Below are 25,087 nucleotides of genomic sequence, written 5' to 3' on the forward strand. Positions count from 1 at the left end.
GCCAGCAAAAGACACTCTGCGAATAGTTTCTCTATTCTACTCCTTCTGGGTTCCACTACCTTGGAGCTCACTTTTCTCAAAAGTTTTCTAGCATCATCAAGTAAGTTTCTTAAAGAACAAGTATTTTTCTCTTTTTACACTCCCCAGCTGTCCAACAGACCCTGCCACCATGCTAGTTAATTAGGAAACGGAACGAATATTTCTGAGACCAGAATGTTCTGGTGGACCTGGAAGGGTAGTCTTTTTGAGAGCCCAAAGTCTCTACCCCAATTCTGACAGTAATTTCTGGACCAGCTACCCTGGTCAGCTCAGAATGCTCTCCTCAAAACTAAGAGACAGGCAAGAGGAATATCTCAGTGAACAGGAAAGAGCAGACAAGCGCAATAGGAAAAGGGATAAAGACAAAGTGTGGGGCTTCCCAAGAGCCCCTCTCTGTTGGGGCTGAACACGTCTCTGTTGGGCCATATAGTTGCTAGCCCAGTGCAGCCTATGACTGTTCCAACCTTGTCAAGAGCTGGGGAACCTGTGGCTTTGTCTTCCTCTCACTGCAAGGAAACCTGACTGGACCCCACAGGGCAGTACTTGTGGACAGGAAAAACTCCCCATTTGAATCTGCAGCAGGAGGGACAGAGGACAGAGTAATGGCCAGGCTCTGGATGGGAGGTAGCAGGGGGAGAAGTGGTGTAGATTAAGATGACAAATGCCAGAATCTAGTAGCAGTGTTCTGAATATTCTCCACTGGACTGTTGGAAAACAGAGAGGCTCCGGCAAGAGAAGAAGGTCATCCTGGCCCCAGGAATGTGGCCAAACCTTAGTCTCATGAGAAATGGGAAAGTATGGAGAAAATATGGACTAGGGTAGATAAGCCATCTTTTTAAGTACAGCCACCATTGGCACCATGCAGTATAGGCCCACATAGCTTTGGGACTGGTAGTTGAAGTTCTGAGTGGGAGATCAGGAAGAAACTGTCCAAGCGCTAATGGAGTCTAACTGAGGGAGAAAGCCCACCCAGGAGGAAGCAAGAGGCCAGCAGCAGTACTCTATAGCTCCCACCCTATTCACAGAGCCTGGTGGATATCTTCTGACTGTAGCACTTTATAGACAACCCAGTAGAAGATATTGAAGATGAGGAAAGTGAAAGGGAAGACAGCCCGGGAGATGGTGTCAATTCTCTTGGCTCGGTCCACGTAGAGTTTCTGCATGGTTTCTCCTTCCCTTGGAAGAGGGGCTGGAGGCTGGGGACTATAAATGCCAGAACCTTCCATTGGACCTCCATCTCTTGCCTGCAGGCAGTGGCCCAAGCCATAGCCACGGAAATAGAAACGACTTTCTTGGATGATATCTTCCTCCTGGAATTACAAGGAAGAAAAGGCAGAATTTGAGGTCAAAGCTCAAAGGCAGAGGGATAGAGAACAGACCACACATCAATATCTCATAGGGGATGTTATGCAGACAAGGTGCCTAGGGTACACAGGCCCACTGCATGCTTTTTATGGTCACAACACTACTCATGAGATAGATGTATGCTAAGCAGCTATACGTGCTACATATGGTGTATGTTATGATTCCATTGCAGATAGGCTCCAAGCCATCCATGTAAAATGCAAAACATCATTTAGAGCCATCTAAATTCCAGCGAAGTGCCAGCCACTGTGAGAGGACATCTCAATGTCAAGTTATCTCTGACTGGTAATAAACAAAACAACAAAACTATTAGATAGTGAAGCTGAGCTATTCAGTCTTAGTAAACTCGACTTTAATGACTTTCAAAAGCTTCAGAATTCATTTCCCTTTTGTATCGTATCTTTGAAAATTTATCTCAACTTAAAACTGAAAATTCCAAAAGTTTTTTTTTTTTTTTTTTTTTTTTGAGACAGAGTCTCGCTCTGTCACCCAGGCTGGAGTGCAGTGGCCGGATCTCAGCTCACTGCAAGCTCCGCCTCCCAGGTTTACGCCATTCTTCTGCCTCAGCCTCCCGAGTAGCTGGGACTACAGGCACCCGCCACCACGCCCGGCTAGTTTTTCGTATTTTTTAGTAGAGACGGGGTTTCACTGTGTTAGCCAGGATGGTCTCGATCTCCCGACCTTGTGATCCGCCCGTCTCGGCCTCCCAAAGTGCTGGGATTACAGGCCTGAGCCACCGCGCCCGGCCAAAAGTTTTAAATAATCCAATGAGTTATCCAAATTAGGATAAAGCTGATCACTCTATTGCAGATATGTGTGCTACTCTGCAAATCAGCAGATTTGACACAGGGGTCAGTACATCCAGGGTAATTTTTATTACCCAAGGCACATTCCATTCATATATAATGCATGCATTATGATAAACACATGCCCAGTGAGGGGTAAATTTTATATAAGCACTAAGTAATGCGGCAGACTGCCGAAAGTCCATTTTCCAATAGTTAGCTGACAACCTTTAGTAGCTAAACGCAGCTGGGAGCCAGGAAGTAGGGACAGAAAGATAAAGTTGAGAGAGAAAGAGAGAGAGAGAGAATCAAAACCTCTGAGTGTCAATAGAGGGAGCTTTACTTATATGAGGCCCTCAGGCCCCCATTCACAGCCTATTTAGTCTTATTTTATATGCAACCCTAACAAACCTAATTTTATTTACTTCTAAAGGACAGAGTTAAGAAATCCTTCCTTCAAAGATGGTGGTAATTTCTTAAAGTATTCATGGTTTTAGAGTCAAAATTTCAGGTATCTAAGAAATCACCTGGGCCGGGCGCGGTGGCTCAAGCCTGTAATCCCAGCACTTTGGGAGGCCGAGACGGGCAGATCACGAGGTCAGGAGATCGAGACCATCCTGGCTAACACAGTGAAACCCCGTCTGTACTAAAAAATACAAAAAACTAGCTGGGTGAGGTGGCGGGCGCCTGTAGTCCCAGCTACTTGGGAGGCTGAGGCAGGAGAATGGCGTAAGCCCAGGAGGCGGAGCTTGCAGTGAGCTGAGATCCAGCCACTGCACTCCAGCCTGGGCGACAGAGCCAGACTCTGTCTCAAAAAAAAAAAAAAAAAAAGAAATCACCTGAAGTGCAATGGCCCCTTAGAGGACGATGCAAACTGTCATTTCGGTTTGTCCAGGACAGAAAGTGTTCCTGAGACTTGGGTCTTTCAGGGCTGAAACTGGGGAAGTGCAAGGCAAATCAGGAAGAGTTAGTCATCCTGTGGCTACCTGAGGTATTTATTATAAATTATAAGAAAAAGATATGTGTATATTGTATAGATATGACATAGATATATGCAAAATGTGGATAAAGTAGATTTTAAACACTCTGTCCCTCTCAGTTAGAGGGACACCACAGGGTCTTTATCATGGGCCCTCTGCAGCTATGGCAACACATTGAAAAATGGCTTTGCCAGGCACGGTGGCTCACACCTGTAATCCCAACACTTTCAGAGGCCGAAGCGGGCAGATCACAAGGTCAGGAGTTCAGGACCAGCCTGACCAATATGGTGAAACCCCTTCTCTACTAAAAATACAAAAATTTAGCCGGGCATGGTGGCAGGCATCTGTAATCCCAGCTACTCAGTAGGCTGAGGAATCACTGGAACCTGGGAGGCGGAGGTTGCAGTGAGTGGAGATCGCGCCATTGCACTCTAGCCTGGGTGACAGAGCCAGACTCCGTTTCAAAAAAAAAAAGAAAAGTGGCTTTGTGTATGAGATGTTGGTGTTGCAGGTCCTAGTAACCCTTGATGATGATATGACTAGAAGCTGACCTGTCATCATAAAGACAGGCCTTGGTTCACCTCATATGTATTCTGTAATTCATTTTTACACTATTCTGACAGGGGAGGTTGTGCTGGACCCATTTTCGAGGTGAAGAACCAGAGGCAAACAAAATATTTTGCAATTGTTTTAAAATGAAGGGAGTAAGTAAAATGGTTTTCTCCCTTGATTTCCAGTTCAGGGTCCTTCAGATAACCCTGTTCCTCAGTACTCAACCTGATTCCCTGAGCCCCACCCCGGCTAGAGGATGTAAGCAAAAGATGTTGGCAAAAAAGCTCTGAGGGGGAAAGTTGGATCCAACTGCTATTTCCATTTCTATAGATCCAACTATTTTCCCTTTTCTCCAATCATAGTAAGTCTAAAGGGAGTTATTTGGACACATTTCCCAGGCTGGAAAAAACCATTTCACACGGGAGAGAAAATACGGCCAATAGAGTAAGCCGCTCTTGGCTTTTTGTGACTTTAACATATTGTACCTGTTGTAGCTGGGGGAGCAAAGATGAGTGTCTTGAAATCCAGGGGTGGGGCGTCCTGCATTTGGGTATTCTCTATTTAGGCCAAATTCTGAGGGGTGTTTGTGTGTGGTGTGTGTGTGCTGGAAAGGGACATTGGAGCCTTAAATACCACTTTGTGGCTTACATACCTATTAAAATAGAACTTTTTTTTTTTTTTCCTGGCTATCTATAGGGGAGAAGGACTGAGAAGCTAGAGAGGGAAGATATCTCATAACCATGCTAAGGAGGGAATGCACAGTGTAGGAGGTAAAGTGTGGAGATGGGAAAGAGTGATATGTATTGAAGCGAGAGGAGCTAGAAAAAAAGAGATTACAGAATGGGGAATGAAGAGGGTGCTGGAGGATGAAGAGAGGTGGGCAGGGTTCTGGGACCAAGCCCTTGAGAGGACTGGGCAGTATTTTGAAATTTCTTCCAGTTATCAAGTTATTCCATTGATTATGACAAAGCTTTTGCTCTGTCCAGTTTGAGAGACAGTCCTCTCCAATCAGCCTGTGAAAGCTGGTGAGCTGGGTTACGAGACTGCTGTGGCCAGAGCCTGGTGCTAAGACCTGCTGAGGAAATTAAAAAGGGCTTCCCTTTCCTGGGGAAGCTTGTGGACTAGCCAGGAAGACAGTGCAGGATTGCATGGGTAAAAAGTAAACCACTTTAGGCAGTGACATGAAAGGGGGCCACCATACTATGGAGTTGTTGGTTGAGGAGAGAGTTGAGAGGAAAAGACGTGAATGGCTGGCTGGCTCCTGGAACACTCCTAACTGACTCTTGGCTAAGGGTTCCCTGGAGATCACATGGATTTTCTCCCTGCCCTCTCAGACTGAATAATTATTTTTCTCTAGCTGGAACAGTAGGACCCAGACAGAGGTTCTACAAATGGATGAACTCTCCATCAATTTTTTCAGCCTGCTTGGTGCCTCCAAAATTCCTGCTACAGGTCCTGGGATAACAGTGACTTTAGAAGACTCAAAAAAGGACATGATGAATGGCACGGGTTTGATTTTCAGTTTTGTTCACATTAATAATAAACCTCAGCCCACTTTCAGACAGGCCCCAGAGTCCTAAGCAAGGCCCAGGCTGCTGTTGTAACTTTGTAATAATTGAGCACTGGTCATGACAGACTCCATTATGAGCTCAGGATCAGCCTATATATATGAGCAGGAGGGGACAGGCTGTAGTCAGTTGCAGGTTGCAGGAGTTCAGGAAAGGAGGTGGGACTAGTGTCAACCTGGAGTAGCTCTACAGTAACAATGGCAGCCTTTTTGTTCCTGGGACATCCATACAGGCAACTTAGCTGGTGAAAGGACTCTGGATTGGTTGGCAGTCTGCTTTTTTTTTTTCCCAAGGTAGGCATTGAGAAGGCACCAAGATCAAAACTCCTATAAAGATAAGATTTTGGTACCTGCAGGCAGATTTGTTCGACACAGCTAAAGAGGGGGTGGGGACAGTTAGCTTAGAAAATGGAGTGTCCTTTTTTCTTGCCCTTCTGCTAGGTGTGTGTGTGTGTGTGTGTGTGTATATATATATATATATATATTTTTTTTTTTTTTTTTCTTCCCTCCTAACCCTTGGTATGGGTTAGGAAATGCTTTCAGGTTTCTTGAAGAATGAGTCCTACTCGAGGACATGTAGTTGCGGATTAGTCCACTAGAGGGCGTACTGCCCAGGGACCAACTAAAGGACTAAAGGGCAGGGACCGATAAATTTAAACCACTAGATGAGACAGGAGCCCTGCCCTCAGCAGAAAGGGACCTTAGCAAGGGACATGAAACCAAGGCGGTAGTTTGTGAGATATTTTTAGTGCGGACATATGGTAGGGGTGCCCCTGGAGCAGCTGAGGTGGGAGGTGGTGTGTTAGGAGGAGAGAACAGTCCTTGTGCTAGTGTGGCCCAGACAAGCTAGAGTCAGGATTTTAACAGTGGGTTCAGAGCATTGTTTCCCATTCCCCAGAGGTCATTATGCTCTTGCCTCTCTGGCTTTAGAGCCTCCAGATTAGACAGAAAACATGGAGTCAGAGCTGAAGACAGACCAGAACTCTGTGTCTCTAATGATTAAGCAACCAGTATGTAGCTCAGCAAGCCTTTCAGCTTTGCTCATAATTGGACATTTGCTTCTGTGAGGCTGGCCCAGGCACCTCTGTTGTCATGACAACTTACCTAGCACCTATTGTCTGGGCAATTGGGGGTAAACTACCTCTGTTGTCATGACGACAAGATTTATTTTATATTTCCCCAGGTGATCACTTTACTGTAGAAGAAATGAGGTTAACAGAAAAGACTGAGGAAGAACAACAACCCAAGCCCAACAACTCTAATGCACCCAATGAAGATCAAGAAGAAGAAATCCAACAGTCAGAACAGGCAAGTGGTGGTTTCTCAATTCCAACTTAGTTATGGGGGCCCTCTTATAATGCTCCCCTAGAAAGGCACCAATGCCTGACTGTTGAATTCTTTTTTTTTTTTTTTTTTTTTCTCGCTCTGTCGCCCGGACTGGAGTGCAGTGGCCGGATCTCAGCTCACTGCAAGCTCCACCTCCCGGGTTTACGCCATTCTCCTGCCTCAGCCTCCGGAGTAGCTGGGACTACAGGCGCCCGCCACCTCGCCCGGCTAGTTTTTGTATTTTTAGTAGAGACGGGGTTTCACCGTGTTAGCCAGGATGGTCTCGATCTCCTGACCTCGTGATCCGCCCGTCTCAGCCTCCCAAAGTGCTGGGATTACAGGCTTGAGCCACCGTGCCCGGCCTGACTGTTGAATTCTTAACCACCAATTAGTGTGTGACAACCTGGGCTACCTTCCTCCAGGTTGTGGGGGGAGCAATTACTACTTCTCAAAGCAATCTCTTTTTATGTATTTATTTATTTATTTATTTTTTGAGACAGAGTCTCACTCTGTTGCCCAGGCTGGATTGCAGTGGTGATTGCAGCTCACTGCAACCTCCACCTCCCAGGTTCAAGCGATTCTCCTGCCTCAGGCTTCTGAGTAGCTGGGATTACAGGTGCCCGCCACCATACCCAGCTAATTTTTGTATTTTTAGTAGAGACGGAGTTTCACCATGTTGGTCAGACTGGTCTTGAACTCCTAACCTCGTGATCCACCCGCCTTGGCCTCCCAAAGTGCTGGGATTACAGGCACGAGCCACTGCACCCAGAGTTTCTGATTGCCTGTCTAGTCCTTGCAGCTCTGGGGTGGGTCTTGGTTTGTGGGGAGGAGGAGTAGGGAGAAAGGAGTCCAAAGGAGAAAGGCAGTGGGCCCCTCCCTAGTTGTACTCACCATGCGTTGGCGTCTCTGCCTTCTTCGAAGTCGTATGAATTCTTTATGCTGACGAGAAACAAAATTGACAGCAGCATACTCCAGCAAGGCAGCGAACACAAAGAGCAGACACACAGCCATCCAGATGTCGATTGCCTTCACGTAGGACACCTGCAACATCCAACAACAGAACTATCAACCTTCTTGAAGTCCTTCCGTGGCCTACTGAGTCGATTTCCAACCCTTATCGATTGCCTGCTCTTTTTGAGCTTTATCCTGAATTTTTTCTGGTGTTTAAAGAAGCTTTCCACGACATATCCCATCGTCTGAAAGCCCAGATGGAAAAGATAGGACTGCCCATCATACTCCACCTCTTTGCACTCTCCATACTCTACTTCTGCAACTTTTTCCTTCCTACAATTCCTCCCCTTTCTTTCTTTATTCTTCTTGAACTTTTGCTTCTGCTTTTTATTATTGTCTTCATTCTGAGCTTCTTTTGATTCTTTTCTTTCAATAAACAGTAATGAGCATGAACACTGCATTTGTCTTCCCTCTGTTATCTCCTAGGGTCCTCACAGCCTCAGTGGTAATTGGTCAGGCAGGGTTCACAATACCGATGTGAGACACATGAGGACACTTAAGGCCCAGAGCAGATGGGTCTTAGCCAAGATTACCCAGTGAAAAGGTGGCACTAGGACCTGGGTGTTCTGGGCTTTCAATTCAGTGGCATTGTCATTTACTTAGGCTGTGGTCTCACTGACAGACTGGGAGTTCCTTCCTCCACTCCTGTTCTTCCCCTGGTCTTGTGGTTTTCCTTGTTGCTCTTTTGGAAAGGCTTTGCTGATGAATTTAGCTCAGTAGTGAGCTGGGGCCTCATCTCTCACCCTGGAGAGAACAGGGCAGGGATACTGAGGGAACATCACCCACCCCTTTAAGGATGCTTTGGTAGTTGCAAGATGTGGTTGGCATCCACCTATCCAGTCCCTTGTACTCTCCTCTCACTACTTTCCTTGGCAGCCTCCAAATACTTTTGTCTCCCACTTTCTGGCCTCTTCCAGGCATTGCAGCTGCGTGGGGCCAGGAGTGGGGGACAGAACTCAGGTTTAGATCTTTTCATCTCCTCAACAAAATTGCCTGCTACATAGTTTTCAGCTGCTGAGCTCACCACATAAGGCATCCCAGCAAGAACAGAATTTCGGACAGGCCACTTCTTTCATCAGCTGCTGCTATGATGGGAAGTGAGGGTGCTGCAGATCCCAGGTAAGGAGCAAGTTTCACTGGGTAAATAAATCCTCTACCTCAGTGATTCTTAACTGGGGACAACTCTGCCCCCCACCAGGGACATCTGGTAATATTTGGAGACATTTTTGGTGGCACAATTTTGCAAGAGGTGGTGGCTACTGGCATCTAATGGGTACAGGCCAGGGATGCTGCTAAACATTCTACAGTACACAGCTCCCTGCCTGGCCTTCAACACACAGACATGCACACACAGAGACACACATACAGGCACATACAGACAGACACACACACATGCACGCACACAACAAAGAATTATCTGGCCCCGAATGGCAAGAGTGCTAAGGGTGAAAAACCCTGCTCTAACTCTTTTAGGGCAATGTCACTGAGATGGTGGCAGTGGGTTACTAGGCACCCCTGATGAAGCATCCCTTGGTGTCTCCACTTTGCCACTTTGCCACTTACTAAGAGGGCATCCTATTTCATTCACCATCCCTCAGTCCGACAGTGCCCCCAAGGATATCAAATACCTGCTATCAAGATCAATAATGAGGTAATTACTCATCATTATAAAAGGATGGCAATGAAGGTCCTTGGACCATCAAAGGAAAAGACACTTTAAGCACTAGGAAGAAAGTCCTGTTGATGATAAGTGTGTCAATAATACATCTCAAAAATCTTGGCTGGGCATGGTGGCTTATGCCTGTAATCCCAGCACTTTGGGAGTCCAAGAGGCAGATCACTTGAGCCCAGGGGTTTGAGACCAGCCTGGCCAACACAGCCAAAACCCGTCTCTACTAAAAACACAAAAAATTAGCTGGGTGTGGTGGTGCATGCCTGTAATCCCAGCTGCTAGGGAGGCTGAGGTGGGAGAATTGCTTGAACCCGGGAGGCAGAGGTTGCAATGAGCTGAGATAGTGCCACTGCACTCCAGCCTGGGCGACAGAGTGAGACTCTGTCTAAAAAACAAAAACAAACGGCCGGGCGCGGTGGCTCAAGCCTGTAATCCCAGCACTTTGGGAGGCCGAGACGGGTGGATCACGAGGTCAGGAGATTGAGACCATCCTGGCTAACACGGTGAAACCCCGTCTCTACTAAAAAATACAAAAAAAACTAGCCGGGCAAGGTGGCAGGCGCCTGTAGTCCCAGCTACTCGGGAGGCTGAGGCAGGAGAATGGCGTGAACCCGGGAGGCGGAGCTTGCAGTGAGCTGAGATCCGGCCACTGCACTCCAGCCTGGGCGACAAAGCAAGACTCCGTCTCAAAAAAAACAAAAACAAAAACAAACAAAAACTCAGGAATCTGTCCACTGACTATCCTGGCACATCTGAAGGGTTGCAAGTTTTCTGAATGGTCTCCTTGCATTTACTCTTGCCACCTCCAATCTGTTCTCCAAACAGCAGCCAGAGTTGTTTTCAAAATATAAATCTGATTATATCACTCCCCTTCACGATCCTTCAGTGGTTCTCCATTACCCTTATAATACAGTCTATGCTCCCCTTATCATGATATCTAGCCTTTGCCTACCTGTTCATTTCATCACACCCCTTGTAATCTGCTGTGGTAAACTATTTCTGTAGTTTCCCAAAGAGCCAATCTCCTCTATCCTTTCTCTCATTTACCTGGATAACTTTTACTTATCCTTCAGCTTTCACTTTAGATACCACATCCCCTGGGAAGCCTTCCCTAATCATCCCAGTCTGTGTTGGTTGTCCTGCTATATGTGCTCAGGTTACCTACAACTTCTTAGCATCCATCACATACCTGGCTATTCCCTCAACTAGACTGTGAGCTCTTCGATGGCACGGACTGTTTCTATCTCAATCACTGTTCTGCTTCCAATGCCTAGCTGAGTTTCTGGCCTATAGTAAATATTTTTTTGAATGAATGAACAGATAGACGGTTTAGCAACATGTGATGTGCATATCTGCTGGTTTCTGCTTGCTGTCTACCCTCTTTACCACTACCTGCCCCAATAGCTGTAGGCCATTTAGATGATAGGATCTAGACAGAAGTGGCTCCTTCCCTGCTGCAACTTTAGGTCTAATCTCCTAGCCTCTGGAAGAAACTTCCATTTAGTCCTTCCATCCTGCTTTGAGCTCCCTGCAGTTGAGGGGATCAAAGGCCCAGCAAAGATTTGCTAATCAGTGCCTTTGGTGGCACCATAAAGGCAAAGTAACAGTTGTTTCCTGGGAACATGAGGAATGGTCACTCCAACTGAGTTCCCTTGCAAAGTAAGCCTCTGCCACTCTCATTCTGGACACTAGAGTTGTATTAGGGGTGTGAGATTGGTGTGGTTTTTGGAAGCCCCTAGCCTGACCTCATGCGGCCCCCACCAAACTTAATGTTACACAAACTCAAGAGTGAGCAAACAGTCCCTGGCTTACTGAGTCCCTTGCTCTGAGGGGCTGGCTAATGAGGCTATTTAGTTCAGGGTGCAGGCTTGGATAGTTTGCTTACTGGCCAATGAGGCCATGAAGAAGTCATTAAAATTTGACAAGAAGGTACCAAATGCTGCAAACAACCCTCCAACAAAGACTGTTTTTTCCAAATAAAGAAACTAAGTGATTCCTGGGAGCAGATGGATTATGTTCACTCACAGGAGGGAACCAGAAAAGGAAGTTCTCTTGGCAAGAATAAGGCATAAATTTCAGTACCTCTCTGCTTTAGAGATGAATCACCTTGTGTGGCAGAGGTAACAAACTAGGGCAGAGTTCTTAGGTCTGAACTACTTTTCTGCTTCTGGTCTCCTTACAAGACCACTATCAAAACACGACCATCACAGCCTGGTCTGGCCGTGTAGCCCTTGCCTAACTCCAGCCTGCCTGTCAGAGCCTTGTCAATATCCCTGTCCATCTAGGAAACACATTTACAGAAAATGATCTCTAACAACGTTTCCTGGGACATGTGATTCTGATCTGAGTTTTCTCACCACTTATCCCTATAGGGCTTTGGACCACCTCAAAGGTTTCTGACAACTCAAAAATAATTAGGGACGACACCAGCTGCTTTAGCCCCAGATTCATCACTCAGTTTTTTCAACCCTGACACCTGATAATTATAACAATAGTTAACATTTATTGACATCCTGGCTAACACGGTGAAACCCCGTCTCTACTAAAAAAAATATAAAAAACTAGCCGGGCGAGGTGGCGGGCGCCTGTAGTCCCAGCTACTCCGGAGGCTGAGGCAGGAGAATGGCGTAAACCCGGGAGACGGAGCTTGCAGTGAGTTGAGATCCGGCCACTGCACTCCAGTCCGGGCGACAGAGCGAGACTCCGCCTCAAAAAAAAAAAAAAACATTTATTGAGCAGTTATTATGTGCCAAACACTGTCCTCTGTGTTAATATATTATATTTTGCAATAACCCTATGGAACTGGTAATATTCTTTTTTTTTCTCTCTCTCTCTTTCTCTCTCGAGACAGAGTCTTGCTCTGTTGCCCAGGCTGGAGTGTAGTGGTGCATCGGCTCAGTGCAACCTCCACCTCCCAGGTTCAAGCGATTTTTCTGCCTCAGCCTCACAAGTAGCTGGGATTAGAAGCACACGCCACCACACCCAGCTAAATTTTTTTTGTATTCTTAGTAGAGATGGGGTTTCACCATGTTGGCCAGGCTGGTCTCGCACTCTTGTCCACGTGATCCGCCTGCCTCGGCCTCCCAAAGTGCTGGGATCACAGGCGTGAGCCACTGCGCCCAGCCGGAACTGGTAATATTCTCATTCCCATGTTACAGGCAAGATGATTGAGAGGTTAAGGAATTTACCCAAGGTAAATTATTAGTAGATGATGAGCTTGGGAGACAAACCTAAATCTGCTGACCCCAATCTCCTACTCCTAATCACTACCCTACTCCCAGCCATGTAGCATATTCATAAATTCACCATGGATGTGTGAAATTACCTGCTGTGTAAGCCCCCAGTAAAAAGTCTTCTTAGGAACAAGCACTGAGAGATGGGAGATCATAGGGCCTGGTTCCCAACAAATCAGTGCAAGAGGGAATATGTTCATTGTAAGATCCACAAGGAACTGTGTTGCTTTTGCTTCCTGTTATTTCTACATGACAAAGTTCAGTGGCTGGTACATAGCACATGCTCAATAAATATTTATTGAATGAATAAATGGCGTTGCTCCCTGATTTGTTCAGAGCTTTGCTGACTGTAAGGACTTTGAGGTGACCTCTAAATTCCCTACATGAAGACATGAGACAGGGAGAATCTGTGCCCAGTCCCATCAGCACAAATCTTCCTGCGTAATCAAAACATCACCGGGCCCAGACAACTGGAGTCCACTGACTTTAATTGCTATTTTCTACCTCAATTTTCTCATCCCAAAAGAATGGATACTGTCTCTAGAGTGCTTTGTGATAGTTTCTAATTTCTGATACAGTAAGATGACAGAAATTGGTTCAAAACTCTGATATTCTTTTGGTTATTTCTTACAAGGCATGATCTTAAGAAGATTGTTTTACCACTCTGGACTGTATTCTCCTCATCTGTATCATGAGGGAGTAGGACTTCCTACTTGCTGAGGATCTTTTGACCTTGGACACGCTAATATTTCCTGAAGAGAGTCAAAGTAAGGCACTGTCTCTCCTCATTCCCTAGCCAGATAGCATCCCCAACCCCAGCCTCCACATTGTCAACAATGTTATTAGCAGTATATTACAGGGAGAGAGAGAATGCAGGACACCAGCTCTTGCCCGGTGGCACTTCTCAACCTTAAATCCAAGGTAAATGGTGAGCAGGAGGGCACATTGGGATGAATGGGAAATAGGGTGCTCTATGGCAAGCAAGTTCCCTTGCATGTCTCTTCACCTTAGGCAAAGAGGCCCGGGAGCCAGAGCTCTGGGTGGTCATGGTGAGCACGGTGGTGATGCCCAGGCCCACACGGGCAGGGGCAGCATCCATGTTGATCCAGAAGGAGACCCAGGACAGGATGACGATGAGTAGGCTGGGGATGTACATCTGAATCAGATAGTAGCCCATCTGCCGCTCCAGGTGAAACTTTACCTCGATGCAGGTGAATTTCCCTGCAAGGAGAGAGGTGAGGAGTCAGGCCCCAGGTCCCCAGTCTGTAGCTGAGCCTAAGGGGATTAGGACAGGAGGAGGGCAGCCCTCTGCTGACCAGCCTCTGGGCACCTCAGCTGGGCCAATGAATGAGCCTTTCATAATGGCCCCAGGCAGTGCCAGATGTATATACTAAGGAAGCTCTCAGAACGACCATCAAAGACTTGGCCTTTTGCTCCCAGCACTTTCATTTCCAGCAGAAGGCCTTTCACATGTCGGCGAGGCAAGAGGATAAGGAGCAGGAGGGCTCCAGAGTCAGACTGCCTGGGTTTGAATCCTGAACCTTCCACTGTGTGACTTTGTGCTTTGAGCTTCAGTTTCCTTGATTGTAAAACAGAGTAGTGATACCGACTCCATCACTGGGCTATTAGAAAAATTAAACAAGATAATGTATTTGAGGTGTTTGACACATAGGTAGCTGTTACTATTATCATTATTAACAAAGCAATTGGCTTAGACTCCACTTAGATCTCAGCAGCCAAGCTTGTGCTTGCTAGTGCCCCAGAAGCTCTCTAGCAACAACAATTCACTAGGATAAACACTGCTTGTGTCTTAAGCAAGTGAGAAGAGCTGGATAGCAAACATCTGAAAACCGCCCAACAGAGACCAGCTCCAGACTGCGGGGAGCGAGTTCCCGTAGAGCATCAGGCTGCAGCATTCTATTCCACCAGCAAAAAGTGCATTGGCCCAGGCACACCAACCAATGCTCCACCTCCTTTGCCAACCTTCACTTTACTCTGCTTTCCAGGGCCCTAGGGCTGAGAAAATACTAGCTCAGAGCTTCTCTTGGAAGCAGAGGCTCAGGATAATCTAAGCAAAAAGGAGAAGATGCATATATTGTTATTTTATTCTGGCCTAGGTCTAGTCTTATCAGGCCTACTTGATTCTTCAAAGCCAGTGATTTCGTCAATGACTGATTATGGTTTTGACACATTGTATGATGCTGTGATCTCTTACTGTTCCCTGAATCCACCTCACTTCATCCCACCCCGGGATTCTTGTCATGACATGCCTTTATTAGGTACCCATATTTTCTTTCCCTTCTTTCCTTCTTTCCTTCTTCTTCTTTTTTTTTTTTTTTTTGCAATAGCAGTTTTGTTTTTAATTCCAAAATTAAAACTTGTTTAGTATAGAAAAAATGAGAAGTAATGGCCGGGCGTGGTGGCTCAAGCCTGTAATCCCAGCACTTTGGGAGGCCGAGACGGGCGGATCACGAGGTCAGGAGATCGAGACCATCCTGGCGAACACGGTGAAACCCCGTCTCTACTAAAAAATACAAAAAACTAGCCGGGCGAGGTGGCGGGCGCCTGTAGTCCCAGCTACTCCGGAGGCTGAGGCCGGAGAACGGCCTAAACCCAGGGGGCGGAGCTTGCAGTGAGCTGAGATCCGGCCACTGCACTCCAGCCTGGGCGACAGAGCGAGACTCCGTCTCAAAAAAAAAAAAAAAAAAAAAAAATGAGAAGTAGAGAAGGGATAATAATATTCATAAGCTTATTATTTATCAAACCCCTACTAAGGGACCTGACTTCATATACTTTATCTCATTTAATCCTATAGCAATTCTTTGCGGCAAGTAAAATTATTATCTTTCATATTACAGATAGGAATACGGAGGCATGAAGAGACTAAGTTATGTTTCTCAAAGGCACTCAACTAGTAAATGATGGAGCCAGAATCCAAACTCAGCTCTATCTGCCTCCAAACTTCTTGCTTTTATCTGTTGTATCACATTACTTTAGAGACATTTAGTGCTATTTCCACCCAAAGTTTTTAAATGCATGCTTTTGGTTTATTTCTTTTACCATAATATAATCATTCTGTTTTTTTTTTTTTTTTTTTTTTTTTTGAGACGGAGTCTTGCTCTGTCGCCCAGGCTGGACTGCAATGGCCGGATCTCAGCTCACTGCAAGCTCCGCCTCCGGGGTTTACGCCATTCTCCTGCCTCAGCCTCCCGAGTAGCTGGGACTACAGGCGCCCGCCACCTCGCCCAGCTAGTTTTTTTGTATTTTTTTAGTAGAGACGGGGTTTCACCGTGTTCGCCAGGATGGTCTCGATCTCCTGACCTCGTGATCCGCCCGTCTCGGCCTCCCAAAGTGCTGGGATTACAGGCTTGAGCCACCGCGCCCGGCCATAATCATTCTGTATTTATACCTCTGAATCTTACCTTTTCTCACTTGTACTTTCACACATTGATATAACACCTTGTAACCATCCCTTTTAATGTCTGCATACTAATCCACTAAGCAGACACACTATGTAATTTACTTAACCTCTGCCCTATTGGTGGATATTTAAAACAGTTCCAAGTTTTTGCTAATATAAACAGCCACCCAGGAGCCCCCTTGGGGTCAAAGGCCAATGCAGTATTTTGGAATATTTCCATATAATACATTTCAAGGAGTAGGATTCCTGGATAAATAAGTAGAAAAACAATTTTAGTTTCTAAAGTTTCTCAAAGCATGTTCGCTGGACCACCTGCATCAGAATCCTCAGGATGCTTGTTAAAATGCAGATTTCTGGGCATCACTCCAAGTATAGGTAACCGTAATCAGAATCTCTGAGAGATAGAGCCCAGGAGCCAGCATTTTAATAGACTCCCCAGGGGAATATAATGAACACCAAAGTTTGAAAACCACTGATCTATATACAGATTGCCAACTTTTTTACTCCAAAAAGTTTGTATCAATTTTCATTCCCCCTTGTATTTTCTGAATTCAATGGCCTTTTCCTCTTCCCACTCCCCACACCCCCACATACATGCACACCCATATTCATGGGGCAGTACCCAAAACATATCAGCCCACCATGGAAGGGACCCGGGATCTCCCCTCTTCAGGCTGCTGCCTCTATTTCAGGGTCAGAGCTCCGTGCAGACAAATTGTCAGGGAAAATGTGGAGCCAGCAACTCTTAGAGAAGCTGCAGGAGGGCAGATGCTCAGGCTGGGAAAGCAGCCCTTCTCCACTTCTTAGCTGACATTTCACACCTGGGAAGTTCCTGAGAGCTGGCAGTGGTGACACAGTGGGAGGTGTGGACTGTAAGCTGGCCACTGCCCTCAGGCCTATTCCCTCTGGGTTCAGCATAGTCACTCCCTATTACCAGATATGGATTCCCTGCTTCCACACAAAGTTGACCCCAGGAAAAGTGGGAAACTTGCCACCCACTGTCGTTTGCTCTGCAGCATGCGACAGGAACAAGAACATGGACTTTGGAGTTAGAAGGCTTGGATTTAAATTCGAAATCTGCCATTTACTAGCTATATGACTTGGACACTTGATTTAACTAACTTCTTAGAACCTCAGTTTTCCCTTTCTGAAAGATGGTATTTATAATTGCTATCACAAATAGATAAGTTATATGAAGCCCCTGGCCCCATATCTGACATAAATTGAACCTTTGATAGAGGCCAGCTGACCTGTCCCCTTGCCTCACATCTGAAGGTTCTCCTGTGGCTCACAGCTGATAAAGATCCTGGTTTTTACCTGTGTTGTAGTGCTTGGTACAATAGCCTAGATCCTTCTCATGCCGCAAGATAAACTGGGGCAGAGTCAGCCCCTCAGCCACTTGGACAGCAGGAGCATCTTCCAGCCACTCAAACACGAGGTCATTCATGGTGTAGCCAACTGAAAGTGACAGAGATGGCAGAGGGCTGCAGAGTGTGGGTGTTGGGTGGGGGTAGGGGTAGGATCAGAACAGGCAGGAGAGAACAGGTGAGGAGTAAGGACTGGGGTTTAGGAGCTTCATGCTTATCATGGAAAGGGAAACTTTTCTGGAGAGGACACTTGGTCAGTTGTCTCACGGGCCCATCCTGAGTGGGCAGGTAAATCAGGAAGACTACAGACTCCTACCCTGTTTTCAAGCTTGAGAAAAGCCCAAAGAGAAATCATTTTGGCAGACCTAGAAAGCAGGTCAAGAGGGTTGGAAAGATGTCAAGGAACCCAGCTAGGAGCCTCCTGCCATATCTCAAGCCCAGGGGAGTAAGCATGTGTACCGAACACACGTCTTAAGCTGAGCTATCCTCAGAGCCAGAGCTTCTGCCACATCACCTCAGGGAGGAGACAGCTATTTATATCCTGCCAGTCATGCATGGGACAATGTGCATACCGTAGATCCTAGCCAGGGCCTTGAGTTGGGACAAATTTAAAGGTAATATCTGAACATGCCAAGTTATTCACACATACATAGCAGTTCATGAGGGCTCATGCCACGTATATGACCATATTTGCACATGTCAGGTAGAGATGGGAGCAGAAACACCAAGGCTCACAGACATCCAGTGTTGGGCCTTGACCCAGAGTAGCTCTGTGACTTTGGATAAGTCACTTTCCCTTCTGTAAAATGGGAATTATAGTAGCTGCTCTACCCACTTTTCAGAGCTGCCGTGAAGGGATATTGAGAGCCCGGGTGTGAAAGTGGTTTAAGAACTCTAAAGAGCTGACCACACAAGACACATTCTACTCATTACAGATATTTTATGCTGGAAACAGCCTTATAAGACTTCTTCTGGGAACATCTAGTGGATGGCTCCAGATCTAACATCTCCCCCGACCCAGGAGATGAGGAGGGAGTGGAAATAAGTGATGGCCCAGCCTTGTCATCCTTGGTTCCTCTGCACTTTGGGCAGCCCCTCCAGGCTGGCACCCCTGCCACAGAGGAGCCCTTGGCTGACCTCTTCATTCTAGGCACTGTCTTCTGCCTAAAACCGTCATCTCCTACCTCTCTACAAAGGTATCTGTGTTTGTGGGGAACCAGGGCTCCACGATTGCCCCCACCCTGCCCACTCTGGCATTTTTATAGGCATCTTCAATGCCTTAACTCAAGGGAAGTAAAGGTGGAACTACTTCAGGCACTGTGAGAGGGGACACACCTTTGGGCAGAGGAGATGCCATTCAAATCGCCCCCCAAAACAGCACAAAAGCATTTGTGCGTAAGGCTGATGCCTTCCTGTTCCCCAGCCCCATGGAACTGCCAGATCAGCAAATAGTGTGGGGATGAAAAACACACTGTTCTAGGGGTTAGGGAGCCCTGGTTTCTAGTCTCATCTGTGCCAAGAATTGGCTGGGTGTGCTTGAGTAAGTTCTTCCCAACTCTGGGTAGCCCTTTTCGTCTGTGATGTCATGAGGTCCGGTTAACTCACTGTTATTCCAGCTCCTCTGTGACTCTATAGAGACACTTACAACTCTCCAGCTGCATCGTGCAGGTCTGGATGTCCATGGGGAAGTTCTTGAGGTCCATTGGGCAGGACAAAATGAGGGTCAACCTAATGGGATCAGTAAGAAAGAAATGACTTCGGCTTACTGGGGCCCATCACAGCACAAGGGAACCCTCCTCCCACTCCTCGGTCTTCATCTAAATTCTTCTCCTGGCCATCCACCCAGTGCACCTGATGCTGTAGAGTACATTCCCATTCTTGAAGATGCGCAGTAACTTGTTGTCTGTGGTCACCTCATGGAAGTTGGCCCCTTTCTCATTGGCAAAGAACAGGTCTGGCTTCCAGATAGAGTCCAGCATGGAGGGATCGAGGTCCAGAGAGTCGTCAGGATATTCTCGGTAGGACAGGCGTGGGTCATTCCACTGTTGCCTCAAGAACACATTTACCCGGTAGTCCTGGGAGGGTGCAGATATGGGCCCATCAGAAACATTGCCATTCCCAGGGGCCCAGCAAGCCTGTATGGGCAGGAAGGCCATGAGGAGGAGTGTTGGGAGCACATCTCGGGCAGTAGGCATTTTTCACTGGAGAAGGAGCCTTCCTTGGGCTGATATGGCAAAAGATGCTAGCTTGCTATCTGGTGGGCTCCTCCCACTCACACTAGGCTGGAAGTGGGGAGTGGGGAGATCCCTTACCATGGTGGTCTCGGTGACGGAGCTGAAACTGTTGATGAAGATGTTGCAGGTCACGTTCACGGGTGGGCCTGAGGGTAACAAAGCACAGGCCATTGGCAGGGCATTCCAGGAGAATGGGAGCAGCTTCCAGAACTCCCTCCCTGAGCTTCAGGCCAGGGCACTGCTGGGAGAAATCAGTGCCAGCTACACACGCCCATGGGCAATGGGGTGGGGAGGCTCCTTCTGAGCTGTTAGAACTAGCCCTAGCCCTGGACCTCCAGCCTCCTTTCCTTAGGGGAGGCAATAGGGGCTGGCTGGGTAATGTTCTGCCAAAGGTGGTGGGGAGGGAGGAGTTTTTATAGGATGAAGATTTCTTACCTTTAAAATTGGGTCGAATCCTGGCATCATACCCAGATGTTCGCCCCATAAGCTTGTCTAGGAAATCAGAGGGGGACATGGACTGGGACCCCTTGGTTCCAGATTTGACTTCCTCTTTTGCCAAGGCCACCCTGGACAGGAGAGGTAAAAAAGTCTGAGGCCAGTTGTGTGCTGCATTTATCACAGGCTCTCAGTTTCCTTACCCCTCAGGCAGGAGGACAGAAGATGATGGGTCTCTGGGTGCCATTTGCAAAACGAGAACAAAAACAGCCGTAAATCAACACGGCAGCCTACCTGTTAGTACTAGAAAAGTGTTTTCGCAAACAGTAGGTCTTCTTACCCTCCCAATTCTCAGTGAGATGGGGGTGAGGACTGTTATTCCCATTTTACAGATGAGAAAACTGAGGCTTCAAAAGGAGGAATGACTTGTTCAAAGTCTCAGAGCTAGTGACAGGGTCAGGACTCATACCCTAGGCTGAGGCCTCATCCAGTGTTCTCTTTCTGAAGGTACTTGGAAAACACTCAATGAGAGATGTCTTGCGGAAAATGATATGGCTACTACAAAGTTTTGCCCGTCTAGCCTAGTCAAGGATGGGAAGGGCTCAAGGATAACTTTTATTTTTGAGAGTTGCTTGGGCTTTATGCTGGGCTGCTCAGGAAGTAGGATTCAGCTTCTGAAGAGGGAGTTTTGGCTTCTGGCGGGTGCTCCAGCAGGAAGCTATGTTTGAGCTACGTTTTAGTTAAGGGCCATGCCACTGCAGGCAGGGGAACTAGTCTTGGTAACTATAGTGGGGAAGCAGGACTCTAGGGATGGGGAAAAGCCTCCCGGTAGGGTAGACATGCTGAGGTCAACTCCCATATTTTCCTGCTAACAGCTTGATTTTGAGGAAGGAGCCAGTGTGCTTTGGCATAGCTTAGAAGCCAGTCCCCTTTTCCCCTAACAGATTTCCCTCTAACAGCAGCAAAGCCCCTTCCATATGCCTACTTACCAACTTGCCAGCTAACAGATAAACTAGGGATTAGGAGCTCAGCAAAGCCTTGGGGACAGGAGCAGTGCTCAGGGCCGAGCTCAGCTGGACTCCAGGCTGGGCCAGGCACCTCCTGCTCTCTCCTGCCTGCTGTCATTGCTCTATAGCCGACTCCACCACTGTCACTGCTGCTGCCACACTGTGGGACTGAGCAGCGGGGTAACTGCTGTCCTGCTGGGGACTAGTCTTTTTTGAGCCAGTGGGCTCCTCTTTCCCAGTAGATCCATGTACCATCCAGTGACCGACAGAATAATAAAAATGGCTAAGGCACCATGCTAAATGCTTTACACACTCTATCTAGTTTAGTTCTCACATTAGTCCTCTCGACTAAGTATTATGATTACCCCCATTATATAAATGAGAAGACTGATGATCAGCAAGGTGAGGTGAATTCTTCACGCTCATGCAGCTAGTGAGTGGTAAAGCCAGGATTCAAATCCAGAGCTATTGACTTCAAAACTAGCTCTATCTATCACAATTACTATGGTGCAGGCAGCCCAGGGTGGGCTGCCAAGGAGCCAAAGTAGGGGAAGGTCAGTGGCAGCCCCACCCTGACCTTCTAGAGTCCTGCCTCCTTGAATCTTCTAAGCAAGAGGAAGCCCTTACCCTGGGGACAGAGGCAGGCTCTGAAAATCCAAGGAGGCTGGTGGTGGTGCTGGAGCAAGCAGAAGTCTGTGACTTCACCACAGGATGTCCACACTAGCCAGGTGCTGCTGCTGCTGGCCACCTGCCACCTGCCTGCTGGGAGGCCACGTGGTCCTGCACATGGAGAAACTGGACCCTCCCCACTGTCCTCAGCCCCACTCTCAGGTCACCTCTCCTGCTAATCCTAGACCTAGTATCCTGGGACAGGCTATGGGCTTAGCAGTCTTGGGCCCCAGCCGCTGTTGCAGTTCCCTCTTCTGGAGCTAACTTGTCTGAGGACCTGAGAGCAGTCACAGTGTGCAGCCACTTCCTCCTGTCTTTCATTCCTGGAAAGTCCTAAACACCTGCAGGACCTAGGAGGATCCAGAGCTGACAATCTTTCTCATGCTCTGGGGCAGCACAGGGAGAGAACTCTAACTCTGGTGCTAGGTAGCTGAGTGACCTTGGGCAGGTCACTCCCCATCTCTAGGCCTCAGTTTCCATATGTACAATGAAGGACTTGGACTCCAGACTCTCTAAGGGCCTGTTTTGCTCTAACTGCCTCTGCTTTCCAAGTCCCAGTGGGAATGCTGTTACTGGAGCTTGGGCTTTGAGGCAGCCTCCCCGCCTGGAGGGCCTGCAAGACCCAGTGTGGTGCCCCCTTCTGCCTGCATCCTCCTGTCAACTCCAGCTGTGCTGCCATTCCACTTTGAGCTGCTTTTCACTCTTTAGAAGTGTATTGCCCTGCTCTGCATCCCTGCCTGCCTGCCAGCCAACGTGTCTGCAAACAGTGGAGTGGTAGGCTTCGCAGAGGCAAGCAGCCCTGAGATGTTTCTTGGATTAAGAGGAGGAGCATGCTGTAGTGGCACTGACCCCCTCCACCTTTGGAGGCACTCCTCTTATGACCAGGTCAGCCTAGGCTACAGCCATCTTTCCTGTTCAACTCACCCTGCCAACCTAGGCTGGCTCCTGGTCTCATGAGAAAGGGGCAATTGGTGGGGGAACATTTACAGGGAGCCCAAAGGATGTCTTTCCTGCAAGCCCAGGAAGTGACTGCTACTTTTTCCCCCTCAAGGAATAGGGAGCAACCAAGTGAGCATAAGCAGGGTGACTGCAGAGGGCCAAAGAATGTCTAGCCCAGCTCCATCCTGATGTAGTCTTGAGCCAAACCTCTGCTACTTGAAGCCTCTTGGGCTGGCAGTTGACAGATGTTGCTGTCATTTTTAGCGATCTCAGCAGTGTGTGGCCCAGATGGTAGGGAAACAGGGTTAGGTGGATGGACAGATACCCTCCATTCTGGGGCTTAGTTGCCTAACCCCTACCCAGGCCTAGGAAACCTCCACCTGTGCAGAAACATTCCCAGCATGACCGGGGCCTTGACATCTCTAATACGAAGCTCTTGGGGTCCTAACTGGGGGAGGGCGTGTCCTCCCCTGAAGCCCTCCAGACTGTGGGCTTTGTGCAAACTTAGAGGAAAGTGTGCCAGATACCCAGGTTGCCCATTCCCCTTGGCTAGTGTTTGCATGCACCTCCTTCTCACCCCCACTCAGCTCACCTGAGGAGGACCTGCCCTGGCAGGGTCCAGAGGAGAAGGAAGGAGAGGGTTGCAGGAACAAGAGTTGTCATTCCGCGGGGATCTTGAAGCCCTTTCTCAGCCTGGCTGCCAACGTGAGAGGGGATATCCCTGCAGGAACACCAAAAGTACAGAGCCTTTCTCCAACTTGGGCTGCTCGCAAAGAGCCTGCTCTCTCTCCTCTTCTGCCTCTTCTCCTCTGGCCCGTCTTTACCTGCCAGGGGCCAGAACTATTCCCCTGGAAATGATCCTGACACAGATAACCCTACTGGCTTCTGCTTGGGCTTGCCTTGGGCTCCGGAGGGCCTTAGCCTGCCAGCCGGGAGCTGGAAAAGACTCTCTCTGGGCAGCAATCACTCTCTAAACCCTGAAGACTCTTGGTGGAGAGGAAGGAGGGAGACCGGTAGGAAGATGTTTTCCTGCCTCCCACCTCCCCCTAGATGCACCCTCCGAAAGCAGCAATTTAAAGGCACAGTCGGCAGTAGCTGGAGTGGGGTTCAGAGCCTGCCTGTGTGCCGGGGAGGAGCTTGGGCTGCCGTGGCTGCTTGGGGAGGGCCGGAGGTGTTCTGTCCAACCTCTAACTCCCCAGCTGCAGGAGGGCATGTAAGCCGCCCTGCTCCCCCCGCCCCCCACCTCCCACCCTCGACCAGCTTTCCTTTCATTCTGGAGCCAAGCTGGAGCCCAACAGTAAAGTCCTAATGATTTTTACCAGGGGGAAAAAGACCTGAGAGGGTTTAGGCAGCGCCACCAGGTATTCTCAAGCTGACAGCTTCAGGTTAGAGAGAAAGTGAAGAGGCCGAGGGTAGGGACAGCTTTCCCCCAACTCTCTGGATAGAGGCACAGAGGATGCATGATACAGAGGAACTTGGGAACCCTCCTCAGGTGCGGTCTGCCTGCTTGACAGTCTGTCTGTCCGTTCGTCTATCTGCCTGCCCCCCTCCCACTTCGCCCTTGCATTTGTGCAGCCATTCCCCTGCCTGCTTTCCTCCCTGAGGTCGTCTCTCGGGGTCCTCTATAGCTCTCAGAATTCCTCCTCCCAGACTCTCCTTCCTCAGCCTGGCTTATGGGAAGGGACAGAGATGCAGAGCAGGGCTGGGACACATTAGGCTTTGCAGGCTTCAGAGGAATCGCAGCGGGTCAAGAGCAGTGACCTAGCGGCCCTCAGCCCTGGATGGAGGACAGAGGCAGAGGGGTGGGCTGGCCTCCTCCCTTGCCTCCTGCACATTTGCTTACAGCAACCAGGTGCTTTGGAAGCTCCATTTTCTCCTGCCTGATCCTTCCTCAAAAGTTCCAGTGTGTTATCTAAACACCTCTGAGACTTCTCCCCTCCCCCATTTCCTCTTGCTCTATCTTCTTTTTTTCACTCTACTCCTCTCTTCCTCCCCCTCTCCCTGAAGTTTTCCTTCACGGACCCTCTGTCCATCTCCATCTCCAATCTTCGTTGCTGTTTCTTCTCTGTGTCTCACTTTCTGTATCTGTCTCCCTTTCTTCTGTCTTCCTCACTTTCTCTCCATCCCCGGTTTTCTCTTTCCACCTCCCCTGTATCTTCACTCTCTCACACTCTCCCCCGAAACAACAACAGTGAGAAGCCAAGGGTTTTCATTTCTCCCTCAGGGGAAACTCTCCCACCAGCTCTGGGGAGTTCTGATTGCATACTGTGGGGAGGAGTCTGTGCCACCTTCCGAGGGTCAATCCCACAGCTGACTGTGGCCTCCTCAACCTTGCCAGAGAGGGTTTGAGGGGATTGGAAGCTCCTCCACATGGCCTATTGGCTATATGGAAGGATTAATAATGAGGCAGCCATGGGTGGAACCTGTGAAGCAGCTCCCTTTTGGCTGTGTTGTTATTAAGGAAGAGAAATTTTCAAACCATAAA

At 48.2% G+C, this 25,087-nt stretch overlaps 1 protein-coding gene across 1 annotated transcript; it reads right to left on the reverse strand.

The window, feature by feature from the left end:
- Positions 1–1,058: 1,058 nt before the first annotated feature.
- GLRA4 (glycine receptor, alpha 4) lies at positions 1,059–23,774 on the reverse strand. The gene is made up of 9 exons (XM_011954441.1): positions 23,195–23,774; positions 19,988–20,118; positions 19,631–19,698; positions 19,170–19,393; positions 18,964–19,046; positions 17,269–17,409; positions 13,537–13,751; positions 7,506–7,655; positions 1,059–1,349 (listed from the first exon to the last, which is right to left on the reverse strand). Exons 1-9 carry the CDS (start codon positions 23,263–23,265, stop codon positions 1,059–1,061), a joined length of 1,374 nt encoding a protein of 457 aa, XP_011809831.1. The 5' UTR covers positions 23,266–23,774.
- Positions 23,775–25,087: the final 1,313 nt, after the last annotated feature.

Source organism: Colobus angolensis, unplaced genomic scaffold (assembly GCF_000951035.1).
Source record: "Colobus angolensis palliatus isolate OR3802 unplaced genomic scaffold, Cang.pa_1.0 Scaffold382, whole genome shotgun sequence".
In the NCBI taxonomy this organism is placed as follows: domain Eukaryota; kingdom Metazoa; phylum Chordata; class Mammalia; order Primates; family Cercopithecidae; genus Colobus; species Colobus angolensis.